Here is a 19,176-nt window from a genome sequence, read left to right as displayed (position 1 = left end):
AATCATTAGTCTTGATTATCCCGTTTAGAACACTGCAGACCAGGCCAAGGTGTGGCTCCAAATATATGAACCCTTTTACCTACAGACCCCTGAGTCCAAGAGGCAGCTCTGAGCAGCGTTGTCTGGGCCGGCAGTTCTCAAAGTGTGGCTCCCCAGCGGACAGTGTCAGCATCACCTGAGAACTTGGCAAAAATGCAAATTAGCAGGGCCCACCCCAGACCTACTGAATCTGAAACTCTGGGGTTGGGATCCAGCCATGCGGGTCTCAGAAGCCCTCCAGGAGACTGTAGTACACTAAGTTTGAGAACCGATGATAGGGGTTATTGGGGTGTGGTCCCAGGCAGAGTGTTGTCTGATTCCCACGGGCAGCAAGCACAGTGGGTGACATGCACTTCAGCAGCCAACTTGGCCATCATGATCAAGGGTCCTTGGAGTGCTTTAAAGCAGTGTGGACTGCAGGGGGGTCCCCGTTAGGTGACTCAGTTGTTGGTATGGGACCTAAGTCCTGCTTTAAAGCACTTACGGGGCAAAATGAGCTCTGCAGGAGGAATGCTTGTGATGTCGTTCAGTATAATACAGTATTCTCTCTGCCAGTAGCCAGAGGAGAAATTTTCACTAGCGAGAGAGTCTTGTACCTGTGAATACCTTAAAACATAAAAGTGTGATAAGATCAATCTGTAACTTGCCATGTGGTCCATTTCTAGTGTAGGATCCCATGGCTCGCATTTTATGAACTAACCTTATTCCTGGATCAGTTTTACTGTACAATTTTGGTCCATCCCCACCCCCCAATTTTTATCATGTAGATTGGCTCTTTAACTTTTTACTTTATCATGTAACATTGAACTTCAGTTTTGTAAGCCTTCTTAAGTCATTTTTGGGAACATGGCGAGGTCTAAATAAATACATAACTAATTAATTGCAGAACTTAAGACAAATGCCACAAAAGACTCAATTATTTTATTATAGAGCATTAATGGCTAGGTGGAAATTGCCGCTTTAGGATTGTTTCTTATCAAAGTTTCTATGACTTCACTGATCTATTAATTATGGATAGATTTTTAAGGTTGCAGTTAGTGGAATAGAATTCTTCACCGTGAAAAAAGTTATTTTCCCTTGGAACTTTTGTTCTTTGATATGATAGGATGAGAGTACTTTTCCATTCCCTTCCACTCAGAAAAAATTTCTTATACCAGGTCATGAACTTGTGGGAGCCAGAAAAATGATTAACATCTCCAGTTTTATCTATGAATGATATGGGTGGAAGGAGACATGAAAAGATGAAAAGGTAGAGATGGATGTCGAAACTGACAAACCACTGCTGATTTTTACCTCAAAGTGATTAAACATTACAACATTCTTTTTTAAGTTCTTACAGATCTAAGTCATAGATCTTAAATATTTGTTGAATGACTTTGACTTCCCAGTGTAACTCTGCAACCCAATGTTAATTAAATGTTAAAACATGAAAATACATGCTCCAGACAGTGAAGTTGCAAACACAGATTAATGGAACAAGGAGTCAGACTCATTGGCAAAGTGATCCAGTTTAAACAAACCAAACCAATGGATGCCTGTGAGCACTGTTCTTGTGCAGAGAGCCTGGCGAGGCTGCAAGACAGTAACATCCTTGGGAGAAGGATGTTACTTGGTCACGGCTGCATCTTTAGCAATTGAAATGAAGACCTGGCACCCAGTAAGTGCTAAGTAAATAGGTTTTGATGGATTATGGAAGGGTACAATAAATTCCCATTACAAGGGCATTTACAGACTAGTCGAGGGAACCAATAAGTGAGTGGAAGAGTTGGTACTCACAGGTACACTTAATAAACATGCAGTGCAGCTAGTGATCATTTTGACCATACTCAGCCACATCATTTAAGGCACGGCTGGGCAGGGAAGCTTTGACAGGAGGGGGGATTGAAGTTGGATCTCAAGGATAAGAGGATGATGGACGGGAAGGAGAAGCACGTTTAGGTAGCACGAGCAAAAGTGACATTAGGCTCGCTGTGTGCTCAGGGGACGGTGGACACAGCAACTGTTCACTAAGAAGAGGGTTTAGGATTGGTGAAGGGGCCCTTCTTTAAGAAATGTGGACTTTATCCTGTCAGTATTGTGTTTCCATAAAAGATTTTGAAAGACAAATGACACAGAGCGGTGTTCTTCTCAGAGATGAGCTTTGACATCCCTTGGGCATTTTGGAAGAATGCAGGTTTTTATCCAGGAGGTCTGGGAGGTGCCCGAGATTACACATATGACAAACTCCTGGGTGAGGCTGAGGGCCCATGAACCATATTGACAGTAGTGATTGGCGGGGCATGACACTGCATCATCACAGCGTTTCAGAATAAAAGAAGGAACCTAAAGAGAATCAAGTAGTCTATTCGCCTTTTGTTGCCATTGGAAAAACCAAAGCAAACACAAAGGCCTCACTATGGTGGGGAGCAGGACTGGAATCCAGTCTCCCAGTGCCCAGAGAGGACGTCCCACTTTACCCCATAGTGGTGGCCCAGGTACCTGTGAGGCAAAAGGCCTCAAATGGAATGGATTTACTGGACAGATGCAAGAAAGCTTGTGAATAGAACAGCATTAGCTCTGGGCAGCTTATTTAATGAGGAGCGAGACTTCCAGGACAATGTTGAGTTTTAAATCCTGGTAAAATGAACAGACATCCCATGATTGGCTGGAATAGAGAAGGCAGACAGGAGGAGATCTGGTTTCTAGGCAAAGGCGAGAATTAGAATTTCAGATATGTTGAATTTTGGGTTACACTGGGATCTGCATGCATGATTGCCTTGCACTGTCCGTGTGTAGATTGGTGGGGCTCATCTAATGGCCTCTGGGAAGGGTGGCTAGCCCAGGGCTGAGAAGTCAAATAGCAGCCAGCAAGTCATGGAGTCAACATTTGAACTTCCAGGATTTTGTGAATAGTTATGGTCTTTTTTTTCCTTCCAACAAAAATAAAGGTGTGATGATAATTTTTCTTTTCAAACTTGGAGAAAGGGGCCTGCTTTTTTAAAAGTTGAGAAATAACCTACTGGAATTTGGTAGCATGGACCCATTTGTCATTTAGAAGGAGAACAAATAAAAGCCAAGACTAAGCAGTGTGCAAGGTATTTATTTAAGGTATATATTTAAGTAGCGTTTACCTATAGGTTTCTGTTTAGTTTATCTGTTATGATAAAGATCTCTCCTGAAGAAAAAGCGTAGTGTACTTTGCCAACTGAAAGATAACATGACTCTACAGTCTTGTCAAGTGCTAGATGCCACATGAGTTTTAAAATCTAGCACCAGCAGCACTTTCCCCAGCAGCTTAGAGCTAGGTTCCCTTCATTACGGAGCGCATCAGTAGTAGCATGTGGCATTTTACTTTCTAAGCCTGGTGCCTGTTTGCTAAGCATGCAGTGGTCTCTGGCTTTCCCACCTCTGCTTCCTGTGCTTGGCGTGGAGGAGAACTTGGCACCACGCTGAGCTCGTGGGCGCCGGTTGTTCTTCCTCTCTGCTTTTGGAGTAGGAGAAGGGTTTATCCCTCCTGCTTTTCCAGCTGTGAAGTGCATTTGGCTGGGAACACTGGTGGTGTTAAGGGAGTGGGGAGGTGTGGATTTCCACAAGACGATGGAAACAAAGTCAGAGTGGGGACAGGGGCATCATATTTGTTTTCCAGGGCCTCACTCTGCCCTGGGGGGTTTTTGATGCTGGTGTCTCACACAATGGGTTGTAACGCTCTAAAGCCTAATGTAGTCATTTAGGGTCAGAGTCTTAGTTTTGTATTTGACCCATGCCTATTTAGTGTTACAGTGGACATGTGTGTGAATACATGTGCGAGCAGGTGAAAGCACACGCGTGTACATGTTTTGGTTTTGGCAAGCCTCTGATTTCATCTCAAAATATTTGGGGTGTTTTTGCTTCTATGTCAGGCATAATAAACATTTGGGGAATGGTTGTTTCCACAAATTTTCCAACCAGACAAGAAATGGATTTGAGGTTTTCGCAGTAATTTGTTTGGTCACCCGATTCTACTTCTTTAAAAAAAACTATATAGTACCATAGTTTAGCCTCTCAAACTATGAATCTGAAATGATTTTAGGTCCTTCTCTATTCATAATAAAATGCATGCATGGTTTTCTATGATACTTATTTTTAAAAATTTTAACACCTCAAGAATGTATTTTAGGCCTGGTGTCTAATCCTAGCACTCTGGGAGGCCAAGGCAGGAGGATCACTTGAGGTCAGGAGTTCAAGACCAGCCTCCGCAAGAGTGAGACCCCCATTTCTACTAAAACAGAAAAAATTAGTCAGGCGTGGTGGTACATGTCTATAGTCCCAGCTACTCAGGAGGCTGAGGCAGGAGGATCACTTGAGCCCAAGGTTTTGAGTCTGCTGTGAGCTAGGCTGACGCCACAACATCTAGCCTGGGTGACAAAGTGAGACTCTGTCTTAAAATAAAAATATATATATAAATAAAAAAAGAATGGATTTTAATACATAGAAATTAAGTTTTAATATTTCTTAGATAGGTTTTTTTATTTTTAGTTTAACTGTTGGGATACAACTTAAATTATTATCAAAGTTATGCTTGAAAAATTGAGAAATATAGTCCATTGGGTTGTAAGAATCCTTTTAGATATTTTCTTGTGCATTATAAACATGTGTGGATAATTTAAAAATATATATAGGAAGTGGAGATTGTATTTTTAAGCTGATCTTTCAGTTTTAGAAACAAATAATGGAAGTAATGTAGCACTACATGCTTATAACAAGTGCAGTAAGAACAGAAACATAGATAACATGTTAACATTTGGTGCATATCCTCTTAGACCTTTTCCTATACATGCATACATACATATATAGACATACAAACATGCATGCACAGATATGTTTATATTTTGGTTTAATATTCACTGTTATACTTCATTAAGTTGGGGAGGTTTCTTTAAGAGTTTGAAATGTTGTTAATGATAGCTGTCTTTCTTAACGAATATGCATATGTGGTATAACGATGAACAGTTTAATCTATAGGTCATGTTTCACAATCCACTTTCCTTTTTTATTTATTTTAAAAAATTTCCGACTAACTTACAATACCCTAACTTATAGGTTCATGTTCAGCCACCAGTGTTATATGGCCATCTCCCAGGTCATTCTGGATCCCGACATTGAACATGGCCCAAATTATGGAGTTATTTCTCACTCAATACTGCTTAGAATAGTCAAGGCAAAGTCAATGAGCATATCAGACTCAAATGTAAAAGGATAAAAGGATAAAAGATTTACATTTGGGAAACAAGAGTGAGTAATTTTCTAATGAACCCATTTCTGTTGCATTCTACTTTGCAATGCGTTTCTTCATGTTCTTTTGCAACATCTAAATTTCATTAATATGTTTTTTTTTTCCTGCAGTGGCCAAAAAAAGGCCTCCAGTGCTAGGAAACAGTCAAATTCTGGTGATTGAGACATTTGTTCAAGATTGAGCAGCAGTTAAGACCCAAGAAACTCTGATATCTAATCCTTAACTTTAAAATGTTGCTATTTCATGATCTAATGTCTGGAATTTTCTTCAAAGTAAAGTGGCGTAGAGTTGCAGCAAGGGTGGAGGTATAGGGTAAACAAAGTTGACTCTGAGTTGATCATTATTAGAGCCGGCTAATAGGAATTTGGGAGTTCATTGTACTGTTCTCTTTACTTTTGTATATTTGAGTTTTTGTTTTTTTTAAAATAATTTTAGGTTTGAAATGAGAAAGATGATCATTGTAGCCTAAAACAATGCGATACTTTGACTTTTAAGTGATAGGTGTGGACTGAAATACGTTGCCAGGGATAAGCTACTTGAGTAAACTCTGTAAAATCCACCAAGTAATCCTTACAGACATTGTCATGAATAAATGATTTCATCTCATTCCTCATCTTGAAAAATTACAAGCGGGCCCATCTGGCCCCTCCAATGCTGTTCTTACAATGTGACTTTGGCACTCTTCTCACCAAGAGAGAGGTGGGGCCGTGCCCTGGGGGGGCTGGCGACTCTGGCAGACCACAGACGTCACACCACAGGAGGCTGTGTTATACGTTATAAGAGGTAATACAGCTTCTGTCTGGCTCTCTCCGTACACTTGCTCTTGCAACCCAGCATCGTGCTATGGGGGCGCCCTGGCAGCCCGCAGAGCACCCACAGATAGGTGTTCTCCCGTCCCTGCTCAGGTCCCAGCCGTCAGCCAGCGTCAGCCTCCAGACCCCGGATGAGCTTTCTGGTGATTACAGCCCCAACCAGTAATCACCCGCAGCCTTCGAGTCTGCCCAGCTGAGACCCAGACACTGAGAGACACGCCTTCCTGCTGGTGCCTTTCTGACTTCTTACCCACAGATTCTGTGAGCGCCATAAAATGCTTGTTGGTTGGTGCCACCATGTTTGGCAGTAGTAACTGCAATAGGGAGGGAGAGAAGAATCTTAATTCTCAGTGACCATTTCTTCTATAACACGCTCAAAAGTTACACATAAACTCGATGACTGTGTGTTGATGGTGTTCACAATTTTTATTATTTCTGCCCGCACGACTTCCAAATCAGGAGTTATGTCGTGGACCGTTGGTGCTCTGAGTGCAGGAGTTGTGGCTGGGCAGTCAGGGGCATCCCTGCAAATCTTATCCACCTTCCCCCGTCATTGCTTCCTCTCCTCTGCTGGGCTGCCAGGACTGTGCCTTTCTGCCTCTTTCACTCCTTTACGCTGTTTCTTAGGGGCAGAGAAGCGGGCATCTTGCTCTGGAAACTAAACAAGAAAGGGAGATGTCAAGGAGACTTTCTCTGTCCATCTTGACCTGAATCCTTCATTCTTTTGTTATGAGAACAGCACCCTTTGCTGCTGCACACATGGCCACTGCTCCTCCTGTCTGACTCCATCACACCTTCTCACTCCACATTGTGCCATGAAAAAAATCTAATTATCTTTTTCCAGTGATAAACAGAACAAAAGGCCATCCAGCACTTCTTCCTTCTATGTGTGTAACAACGCATCTACTAAGACTTGTTTCCCATTCTGCCCACAAGATGTATTACCCAAGTGTATATCAGAACATCTGCTTGATTTAATTCTACTAGTAGTGTTTTGTTTTTGTGTTTTTTTTGAGACAGAGTCTCACTTTGTTGCCCAGGCTATGGTGAGTGCCGTGGCGTCAGCCTAGCTCACAGCAACCTCAAACTCCTGGGCTCAAGCAATCCTACTGCCTCAGCCTCCCGAGTAGCTGGGACTGCAGACATGCGCCACCATGCCTGGCTAATTTTATATATATATATTAGTTGGCCAATTAATTTCTTTCTATTTATAGTAGAGACGGGGTCTCGCTCTTGCTCAGGTTGGTTTCGAACTCCTGACCTTGAGCAGTCCTCCTGCCTCGGCCTCCCAGAGTGCTGGGATTACAGGCGTGAGCCACCGCGCCCGGCCTACTTGTAGTGTTCTGTTTCTCACACTGGATGGTGGGTCCATGAGGGTTTGCTGTATTTTTTATTATATATTTTTATATGTTTTATACATTTTATAATAGCCACGTGGTACATGATAGTTATTACTCTTAGGTTCTTTTATGATGATAATGGAATTTTGCCAATAGTCCATTCTGCTTTTCTTTCCCAGTGTCACATAGTTTCCTTAACTTAGTGGACAATTTTACAAACTTCTCAGTTGTGTAATATTTTTACTTTAGGGTGTGTTTGCTCTAAAAACTGCTTCTAAATGATGACTGTAGTCTCTTTTCCTTCAGGGATAAAATTAATAAGATGTGCTCTGAAAAAAATTATTTTGTTGTATGTTCTAAAAAGAAAATTCACTAGAGATATCTTTGTACAAGATCTCCTGTTTTGAGTCAAGAAGCTGTCCATGATAAAGCAAATGTTCCGCATGAAAACATTGCCTGGCTCCATCATTTCAGTGTATGAATTTTAATAAATTATACATCAAACTACACACCCAACTAATTTCTTAAAAAGTAGCTAAACCAAGCTGATGCAGGTAAAGACACAGTCGCAGTCAAGAGCACGTGTAGTCCCAGCTACTTGGCAGGCTGAAGATTGACCTCAGCCCAGAAGTTCAAGGTTACAGTGTGAATAGCCACTGCACTCCAGCCTGGGCAACATTACCAGACCCCGGCCTCTGTAAACAATTATATTTTAAGTAACTGAAACACAATCAAATGCCTATTAAAAGTAACAAAGTAACATGTTAAGCTGAAGTGTTTAAAATGCTGCTTTTTTAAATCATCCATCCCACATCTAAAATGGTTAGCAAACAACCACTTTGTACATAGGAACAGGTATATTTTGTATAATATACCATACATGTTACATTTATGATATGACATGACAAATGGTACATTCAACAAATAAAATCTATTGGAAAAATGCAGATGAACATATACTATAGAAGAATAGAAGATAATTCCCTATCATAACTATTACTTAGTGAGGTAGAAACTTAGAGCTTGAAGAAAAGGTGAGAATTGAGGAGGGGAGGGGAGTTGAATCAGTCATTTTTGTTGATGGTCATAGAATGGGCTGCAATTGGGTGGTAAAGGGGCAGTTTCAGAGAAAATTTCAGAGGAAATGACAGATCTCATCAGCATTCTGGGGTCTCTGTACCAACTCATGAATAGGGAAGATTTAGGTTTAAAAATTTACCTCCTGCTGTTTAAGTTTGTAAATTTCTCTATGAGATGCTAAAAGGTTAAATGTTGAGGAATTGTGATAGGTCTGTAAGTACCAGGAATATCCAAAGTATATAGCCCCTTTGTTAATTGCACCTGAGTCTGACACGCTACCAATTGCACTTGGAATAGAGCTCAAACATTTTCTATGTACTATTTTGTAAAAATGGTCTTTCAAGTTTGGTAGAGAAATTTAAATATGTCCCTTATGAACAACGGCAGCAAATGAAAATCAGGAAGACGTTAATGAGAGAGAAGTTCTATGGGGCTTTCACACCACTGTGTTATCTTATAATAAATAAGGATGGGGGGGCTGTTGGTTGGGGGGTTGTGTGTCGCCAGTCCCTTAAAACACTTTTCTCTTTCAGGCCGCTTGGCCACAATCATCCTATTCTCAGATGTACTTATCCCAGCACATTCATTTTTTTTTTAATTGTGGCAAAAATACACATAACAGAAAATTCACCCTCCCAGCAGTTTCCAAGTGTATAGTACAATGTTGTCAACCACATGAACATTCACATTCACTTTGACACTCTACATTTGTGCCAGATTCTTCTTCCCTATTTAAATGTATAACTTTACTCTGAGTTATAATTATTGCAGTATTTGATTGCTACTTTTATACTTCAATACTTTTTTTTTTTTTTGAGGCAGAGTCTCATTCTGTTGCCTGGGCTGGAGTGCTGTGGCGTCAGCCTAGCTCACTGCAACCTCAAACTTCTGGGCTCAAGCGATCCTCCTGCCTCAGTCTCCCAAGTAGCTGGGACTACAGGCATGTGCCACCATGCCCAGCTAATTTTTTTTTGTACTTTTAGTTGGCCAATTAATTTCTTTCTATTTTTAGTAGAGATAGGGTCTTGCTCTTGCTCAGGCTGGTCTCGAACTCCTAAGCTTAAATGATCCACCCGCCTCCCAGAGTGCTAGGATTACAGGCGCGAGCCACCATGCCTGGCCAATAAGTTTCTTAATATTGGTCTAGTTTCGTGTTAATGATGAAATATGGCAACTTTAATAAATCGAACAATTAGATGCATGTAAGAATGCATAATTTGCATAATTTATTTTCATCATAGGTAAATGGTTTATTTCTTACCTTTTACTTTCAAAGGGGATAAAGCCTCCTTTAACCTTAAAATGGAGGTGTTATACCTAAAATTAAATTAAAAAATTAATACCTATATCTAAAATTATTTGATGCCTCTGCTTCTCTTTCAAAATTTAATGATTTTTTTTCAGTGCACTCATAATATCACACATTTATATTTCATTTATTGACTGGAGGCTGAGAGTTTTTGGTTTTAAATTTCCAGTTGGACTGGTTCATTTGTCTTACAGGAGTATGTGATTTTTCAGGCTGCAAGATAACATCGAGTTAGCATTCCAACTTCCAAAAGGCACTGACTAGTCCTACATTGCCTAGCACTCTAACTCTATTTAGAACTTTGAAATCAGATTGAATCTCTATTGTTATTGAAAAATAACTGAAATCAAAAGGATTGCAGTAATTCAGTGTCCTAGTGATGGTCTAGTTATTAATATATCTGGAGAATTATTTCACCATTAACTGTCAGTGCGGTTCAGCTAGATTGTGCTGTTTTCTTATGCAATAAAATTGTCAGCAGTGTCTAGCATTGAAGTTTGGAAAACAGTTCAATTTTAAGAGGCCAGATCTCTCATTTTAAAAGTACTTTAGTTTTTCCAGAAAAGCTGTTTATCGCCGCCATCTCCTCCCATTCTATACCCCAGCGTCCCCAGAATCCTTCCTTCTCTTCTTACACATCGTTTGGTCTTTCTGGTGTGTGCCACGTTTGGAAGTCTCATTAAACCGGCATCTGTTCTGTTTTAGGAGAAACCCGATGCCAGTCCCACGTCACTTCAGCTGCGGTCCCAGATCGAAGTAAGCACAATGACTTTAATCATCTATTTTTGCTTCTGCCTTCTTTTTTTTTTTTTTTTTAAGTGATATTCTGTACAAATGAGATGAAGCCTGCTGCTCTGCCCACACTGACAACACGAATCTTCTCTCGTAGGAGTCGCTTGGCTTCTGCAGCGCCGTGTCAACACCCGAAGTGGAAAGAAAGTAAGTTTTCCTCCCTCTGCCCAGGATCAGACTTTCCAAGAAGGTGTCTTTCAGGTCCATACTGAAGGAAATCCAACAGGCGATCCTGTGCGTATGTACTATATGGAGTTTGATGTCATTTTCCTTCATATGTTGTGTGTGTGTACATGTATGTGGGTGGGTGACAGTGTGTTTTGTAATCCGACTGGTGATGCCTAAGGGTTCTGCGAGGAGTTATTGATTTCACACTGCTTGCTGTGAGTGAACCCTAAATAAATGCCTGGTTGTTAACATAGAGAAAGGGAAAGGACAGGTAAGTTAGCCACAAAGTTTTCAACTTTTGCATTAATTTTTAATATAGGGTGAAATTTATCAAGAAGCAAGGGACAAAAGTAAAATACTGTGTGTTCCAGAATAAAACAATAATTAAAAAACCCTCCCCTGTACCTCATTTGGTAAATGACCTTTGGTAAATGACCTTAAAACAAGAATAAACGGGTGTGTCAGAAGATGGCAAATGATCACTGACCTTTCCTGGTAAAGGTAATATTTTTCCTGCCCTGCCCAAACTTAAACCCTGTAATTTCCACTCTCGTGGAAGATAATTTTATGTTTTATCTTGTGTTTCCAGTATTTCTTTTAGGCAACTTAAATAAAACAAAATCAAAAATAAAACAAATGGGTTTTTTTTTTCCCCCATAACCTTTTCCTCTTCTACTTTATTCTATCATAATTATACCAGAATGTTCTGTTTGTGATCTTCTGAGGTAAAGAAATTTAAAGAAAGTCCACACCTCTAAACAGACACTTCCTCTGGCTCAGAGCCACTTGTACCGTTCATGCCAAGGGAGGCATAGAAGTGGTTTAGGAATAAAGTATTTCTGGAATGAAAGGCACACATTGGGAGAGCGTGTGTGTGCTTTAGGGCACAGCTCTGCCTAATCCGTCCACGTGTGTGTGCTGCTGGCACCAGGCAGCTTCAGCGGGGAAGACTGCTTTGCCAGGAAGCTGCAATTGTAAACTCCAGAGGCTATGTAGGTTTCGTTTAGGACTGAGGAACGTTGGGGGTGATGTGCCAAAGAAAACCAAGGTGTTGCCCACTCGAGTTTAGAGGATAAATGCGGATATAACATGAACTCTTCTGTTTTGGTGGCATCGTGTGCTCTCAGGTACCTAGCAAGGTGGAGGCTGGCACGGACAAGAGATTCTAGTTGACCTTGGTTTTGAACTTGGAGATACCATGGGAGTGTGCAAGCCCTGAGCAAATGGGCTGTAGTTTCTCCTAACCTAGTTTACTCCTTACATAGCATGAGTCAGGCAGAGAGCTTAGGTGTTCATCAGAATCTCTGAATCCTTCAGGAAACGAGAAATGTTTGTCCTTCTTCCTAAGAGGAAGTGACTCACCAAATTTGTTCTAACCTTAGTTAGGCCGGGCAGTCCTTCCCCTCAGTTGTGGGGGAGTCATTCTTTCCGTGTTTATATCCTTTACTTAGTAAAATGTGGCATGACTCTTGTGGCCAAGAGGGAGACTGACGGCCTCCTCTGAGGTTAACAAAAAATGTCAAACACACAGACACACACACGCCCTCTCTACTCTACACTGCCATTTTGCTTCTGTACTTCTAAAGGATTCAAACTTGTGTGTTTATAAACAATTTGAAAATTTTAAAACATTTCCCTTCATTTCTCTATTAATGGTTCTTGGAAACTATGGTACTCTTTTTTTTTTTTTAACTTTAAAAAACTTTTTCCTTTTGAAAATTTTTCAACTTACAGAAAAGTTGTAAGAATTGTACAGTGAACTTTTGTATAACTTAGACTCATCGATTGTTGACATTTACCCTCTCTTACTCTCTCCTGCACACACACACACATGCACACACGCACGCACACACGCAATACCACTAGTTATTATTTCTGACCCACTTGAGAGTAAGTTGCAGACAGCATGACCTTCACCCCTAAATGCTTCAGCGTATATTTCCTAAGGACAAGGACATTCTCTTCCAGAACCATGGTATAATTACCACACACAGGAAACTTAACAATGACTTTTTCTACCATACAGTTCACATTCAAGTTTCTCTAGTTGTCCGAATAATGTCTCTTACAGCACTTTTTTCCTCAATCTAGCACCTTAAAAAAATTATTCATAGTGTTTATGTCTCTTTTGTCACATTTCATCTGAAATGGTTTCTTAGCCTTCCTTTGTCTTTTATGACATTGACATTTTTTAAGGGTATAGGCTAGTTGTTTTGTCATTTTGAGCTTCTTTGTTTCTTTTTTTCTCCACAGTGACATCAGGAGGCATATGATGTCTGTTTGTCCCATTATTGATGGTGTTAACGTTGATCATTGGTTAAGGCAGAATCTGCCAGATTTCCTCTGAGAAGTTACAATTTCCCCTTTGTAATGAGCAAATATTCTGTGCGGAGATAATCTCAGACTATGTGAATACCCTGTTCCTCTTCAATCTTTCACTTACTGGTTTTAGATTCTTTTAACAATTCTTGCTTGAATCAATCAATTATTACTGTCATGGTTGCAAAATGGCGACACTTATTTTTACATTGATAATTAAATTTTGTATTAAATCTTCCAAGAGGTGCTATTCTTGTTTGTTTTTAAAGGTGAGGTACCACTCATCTTTAGGTCAGATTATAATTTTAGTAGGTCTGATGCAGTGTTTGTATTGACTAATTTAGTCATTATACTTGGAAATGCAAATAGAAAATTCCACTAGTCCTCACATTCAAAATGCTCGCTGTTTGCTTTGCAGTTGAATGTCGAATCCCTGGAGGGTGACCTGGCAAACCAGTTGGCTGTGTGTGGTTAGTGTCTGCAAAGTGTCTGCCAGCTGAAATTTTGTTCTGAGTCAGAGTGGTGTTCTATGGGCAGAAGTTTTCTTCTGCTTTTTATTCAAAAGGCAAGAGAACTTGGTAAACGAAAGTGGGCAGGTCCTCGCAGCAGCCTGCCCATGGAAGCAGAGGTGCAGAGGCGACAGACGACGCAGGAAGTCGAGCCCTGGCCCCGTGACACCTGCCTTCAGGCCCACAGTCTCCCCAGTTGTCACAGGGACCCCTCCATGTGCCTTCCTCCTTCCTCCCCAGGAAAGACCTCTTCTGAGGGAGGTATCTGGCATTAATTATGATGCAAATGTCAGTTTCCAAAAAATACCTCATTTCTCCCAGCAGTATCCAGCATCTAACAGGGTTTAACGTCATCAGTTAGAGGAGGTTAGCTCTGACCAGAGAGGTGGAGGAGGTAGGTCTTTTGTGGGCGAGACACGAGGTGAGAATGTAACATACCTGCCACCACAGCACCTGGGTGTTCCTGCCACGTGGGGCTGCTGGCCTTTGGTTGTGCTTGGCCTGCACGATAGCTAGCTAGATAGGTGGGTAGATGTAATACATAGGTATTATAGGTAGATTGATAGAAGCCTCCCCGCCCCTGTCACTGGTTTGGCTGGGTCCTCACTCATCCTTATTTTCTTACACTGTCTGGTCCCTCCATATGCTTTCACTGAAAGTTTAATAACAGAGGCCAAGGGAGCGCTTTCATCCGAGCCTGTTCTATTTATATCCATCTACGTTGCTTATTGATGAGACAGTCTGCTTTATTATACCAGCGTTGGATTTGTGTCAGCTGGCTGAAAAGGTGAACATTAGCTAAATTTCTTGTTACTCACTAGCTATTTTCAAGAATATCTAGAGAGTAAGGCTGTTTTCTTTTTTTTTTTTTTTAATGTGGCTGGGAAATTGTAACTCCTATTTATGAGGAACGACGTTAGCTACACGTAACAGAAAACGTGACGGAATAGTGACATAAACAAATACGAGGTTCATTAGACACATCCTTGTGTCATGGATAGATCCAAGGCTGGCTCCAGGAGGCCTTCAGGAACCTGGACTGTCAGATTGTGCTTTTTTTCTTTTTCTTGTTTTGTTTCTTTTTCCCCTCTCGTGACCTCCCTGTGGCTGCTGCATCTTCTAGGTAAGAAGCAGAAGCTGGGTGAGGGGCGAAGGCAGTCGGGCCAAAGGCCAAAGCACATCCTTCCCCAAAGCTTTCCTAGAAACCCTACCCCCCACATTCCAGTTTGTCTTCACACAGCAACTGTTTACAGAGCATCTGCTCTGTGCAGAGAGCACCCTCCGGGCTCTGGGAGATAGTAATGCACAGACTAGCACGAGCTACAGGCCGCTTACATTTGAAAGTATGGTGAGATAATAGGAAAAAATAGCATGTGTTTTAAACGGTTGTATGGAGAAAAATAAAGCAAAGCAAAGAAGGGGGACCTAGAATTGGGTCACATGACCACCATGGCTATAGGTAGTTTAGGGATGTGAGCATTTTTAGCTGAGCACATTGCTTCCCTGAACAAAAGGGTTCTTTTCTAAGGCAAAGAGGCAGAATAAGACACTGCATAGGAAACTAGTGGCAGTTTCCATGATACTTTAATCTTTTATTTGTGTGGTATACACATAAAACAGTAATTTGAAAATTAACTAGATGTCTGACAAATAAGCTATGTGCCAAGATTATTTAGATTCATTATGTTCAAGGAAGGCTGGGCCACCTGGTTATTTCTTGGTATATTTATGGAGGGAGTGCTTGTGGGGTTGGTTCATATGGACTGAAAATTGAAAAAGAAACAGGTAATCATACATAATGTTTGCTAAATTCTTGTTATGTGTCAGAAACTGATCTAAGCACTCAACATTGGCTCATGTAGTATTTACAACAACCCTAAGATGGTTTCATCTGTTATTCCCATTTACAAAAGCAGAACTGAAGAACAGAGAAGTCAGTCAAGTTGCCCAGGGCTGCACAGCTTCCGAGTGGCAGAGCTGGGATTTGATCCCAGCCAAGACCCCATGCTCCTAACCACTGAGCTATAATCCTTAGGTCCTTATAACGTATTGCTTATCCAAATGGAGACCGCGACCCTTAGCATTAAATAAACAGCAGCAGTTAAAACCTGCACTCCAGTGGTTCTTCTGGAAATAAGAGCAAGTTTCACTCTCACCCAGATATAAAATGGGTTTCTGTTATTTATCTGTAGAGTCAGGAAGGTCCAGAATAAATCCCCAAACTTCACCTTCGCCAATATTTATAACTTCTTTTCTACTAAGTCTTTCACCAGCGTTGAAAATTCACTGATTTAGCTTCACTTCTTTTCATTACCTATGACTACACTTGAACAATTTTATGGTGAAAAAGGCCAAAAATATATAGCTTGATGGAAAAGGAGGATAAATAAAAAAGGAGAAAGCCGATAGGGCAGTGTTTTGCGGTTGAATAATGTGGATCGAATATAGTTTCTAAACGTTCTAGGAAAGCATTTACTCTGCTTGGACATAGCTTCTCTCTCAGGTTTGCTTCATCTGGCAAGCTGATTACTCTCTTGACTGTTAGCAGGAGAAAAGTCTCCTCACAGATCTCTGCCTTCACCCCCTTTCGTCTCTGACTGCAGAGAAGAAGCCCTTGTTCCACTTCTCTGACCCTTGTCCTTGCTTTGGTCGCCTGTGGCTCTCTGGCTTGCTGGCACCTCTGATCTTGCCTTCCTCGTCCTCCTCCCCTCCTCGTGGTCTGCCCTCGGCCTGTCTGGACACTCATCCCTCGCCACCTGCCCCCCAGGTGGGTGAAGCTCCTGCCTTTTCTCAGCCAGACCCTGTTTCCCCTTGGCATGCTGAGAAGCCTCAGAAATTGGAGCTCTGCCCACTGGGGTGCTCTGTCCCTTACTGTCTCACCTTTTGCCAAACCCCTTACCTGGGCAAGCTCCATTCAACCTTAAAACCTCAGCTGTGGTCTTGGTCCCTCCCAGAAGTCTACCCTAAGTGACAGAGTTGAGGTGATGTGTCCTGCTACTTATTCTCAACACTGCCTAGGTTTTCCTGCTACCATTGTTGTGGAGTGTGTGTTGTCATCTCTCTAGATCTTTTACTTCTCTACTGGCATCTAGAAGACGTTCAGTAATGTTGAATAAATGAATTAAGGAGTGAGTGAGCACAAACATGGGTAGTTTTTCTCTTTTTTTTTTTTTTTTTTTTTTGAGACAGAGTCTCGCTTTGTTGCCCAGGCTAGAGTGAGTGCCGTGGCGTCAGCCTAGCTCACAGCAACCTCAAACTCCTGGGCTCGAGCGATCCTTCTGTCTCAGCCTCCCGAGTAGCTGGGACTACAGGCATGCGCCACCATGCCCGGCTAATTTTTTATATATATATCAGTTGGCCAATTAGTTTCTTTCTATTTATAGTAGAGACGAGGTCTCGCTCTTGCTCAGGCTGGTTTTGAACTCCTGACGTTGAGCAATCCGCCCGCCTCGGCCTCCCAGAGAGCTAGGATTACAGGCGTGAGCCACCGCGCCCGGCCGGTAGTTTTTCTCTTTCCTGTGAAAATCTTCTTGCCTTTCTTCTAAACTATAATTCTGTTTCTCTCCTTCCCCAGTTGTGAACTTTTCCATTGAAGTCTGACCCCTGTCTTCATTCCCTGCTGAAATGTTCTTTCAGAGACCAGTGGCCTTACAGTAACCAAACTGGAGGCCTCTTCCCACATGCAGTCCATGTTGCATCCTGCTGACTTTTCTTCGGGTCACACTTCTCTTGCTACCCTTGGTGTCTGTGACTTTGTGGCTTCCAGTTTCTCCTCCTTTTCCACCCGCCCTTTGCAGCTCTGCCCATCTCTTACTGTGGGTGCTCCCCGGGCTGTTTATCTGGCCAACAAGCTCCCCTGGGCACTCACCCATGCCCTTGGCTTTGAACTGTGCACTCTAGATGCTTACCTTAGATTTACCTCTCCAGCTCTGAGGCCCTTCCCAATGTGCTGGCCTTCCTGTGCGACCTCTTGCTGAACAATGCCAGCTGCCCCAAACTGTATAGCCTCATAACAACTCATCACTCCCTCCTGATTGTCTTCTCTTGCTCTCTCTGACCACCCACTCTGTGTCCCTCCTTCCCCCTTTCTGTCCTTGGGACCACCTTCCTGCCCTTCACCCAGGCTTTATATCATGATCTTCTGCTTTTCTTCCTTGACCCAAATTTTCATTTGTCAAATTTTGTTGCTTCTAATGCTATAACTTCTTCTCTCTTAGTCCATTTTGTGTTGCTATAACAGAATACCTGAGACAGTAATTTATAAAGAATAGAGGTTTATTTAGGTCTCGGTTCTGTGGGCCGGGAAGTTCAAGGGCATGTCCCTGGCTTCTGGAGAGGGCGTTTGTGCTGCATCGTAACATGGCAGAGAAGCCGAAGGAGAAGCAAACACCTGAAAAGATAAGGGAGACCAACTGGGAGGAGGGGAGGCACGTTTTATAACAATCCACTCTCACAGGAAGTGATCTGTGCATGAGGGTTCTGTCCATGACCCAAACACCTCCCCCCAGGCTCCACCTCCCAAACTGCCACACCAGGAATCAAATTTCAACATGAGTTTTGGTGGGGACAGAAACAACCGTACCCAAACCATAGCATCCTCTTTTTCATCTTCATTACTCCAAAGGAGACCCTTAGTGCTCTCTTTGTGAACTAAAGAGCATGTAAGAAATTACTTTCAGATTTGTTCCCCTAAAATGAGGACCTCTCCATGGTCTCACCGTGTCAATCAAAGCCCCCAAAATACAGCCCAGCTCATCTTTATTGTTGGATCTCCCATGTCTCCCAATCATGTAACCCAAACTCCAGCCCAGTGGATGCTCTTTGTCCCAAATGTGTGCTGAACTGTCTGGATTGCATGCCTTGACAACATTCTCTTTCTTTAAGTCCTATTTTGAGAACTGTCTCCTCAAATGTGTTCTCAATCCCTTCATCAGCCATATCTTTGTCCCTTTGTGGACTCCAGTAGCATTTTGCATGGATCGGATGTCTCTTAATGTACTGTAATATGTATCATCATCATCATCACCTTCAACATCATCATAACTTTGCTCCTTGCATTATTTTTAAGTATTGGCCATTGTGCAAATCTCTTATTGTATTTATCATTTATTTTTTTCATAAACTCACTGAGGTATATACTATATTTGAGACTAATTAGCTTCTCTAAGTTCCCAGAGCTAGAGACAAACAGCTCAATCCAGTCTAAGTGTCATTATAGCCTGGGAGTTAAGGTGCCCTGCCTCCTAGCAGACTCTCAGGGTTCAAATCCAGGCTGTCTTTCTTACCAGCTCTGCAACTCTTGGGCAAGGTACTTGGCCTATCTACTGTTTCCACAACTGTAAAATGAGAAGGATAATTATAGCAATTACTTTGCTGGTAAACTACCACGCACATAGTGAGTGCTCAATAATCTTGTCTGTTATCGTCTATCCTGTCTGGCCCAAGTTCATGCCTTTGCATGTCGCCACCTTCTAGTCTTGAGCCACCTTCTAGTCTTCTGATTCCATACAAGCCAGCATGGTGATGAGCTCCAAGGCTAAGTATTCATTCTCTTCCT

At 41.9% G+C, this 19,176-nt stretch overlaps 1 protein-coding gene across 1 annotated transcript in view; it reads left to right on the top strand.

Annotated features, from left to right (window-relative positions):
• SASH1 (SAM and SH3 domain containing 1) overlaps positions 1-19,176 on the top strand; it is a 176,041-nt gene that overhangs the window by 67,865 nt on the left and 89,000 nt on the right. The window contains exons 3-4 of the mRNA XM_076002878.1: positions 10,537-10,587; positions 10,721-10,770. Of these exons, the coding sequence (XP_075858993.1) occupies positions 10,537-10,587; positions 10,721-10,770 (101 nt within the window). The remainder of the gene's footprint in view (positions 1-10,536; positions 10,588-10,720; positions 10,771-19,176) is intronic.

This window comes from Microcebus murinus, chromosome 5 (genome assembly GCF_040939455.1).
Source record: "Microcebus murinus isolate Inina chromosome 5, M.murinus_Inina_mat1.0, whole genome shotgun sequence".
NCBI lineage: Eukaryota > Metazoa > Chordata > Mammalia > Primates > Cheirogaleidae > Microcebus > Microcebus murinus.
This window is presented reverse-complemented; position numbering and strand designations above follow the sequence as displayed.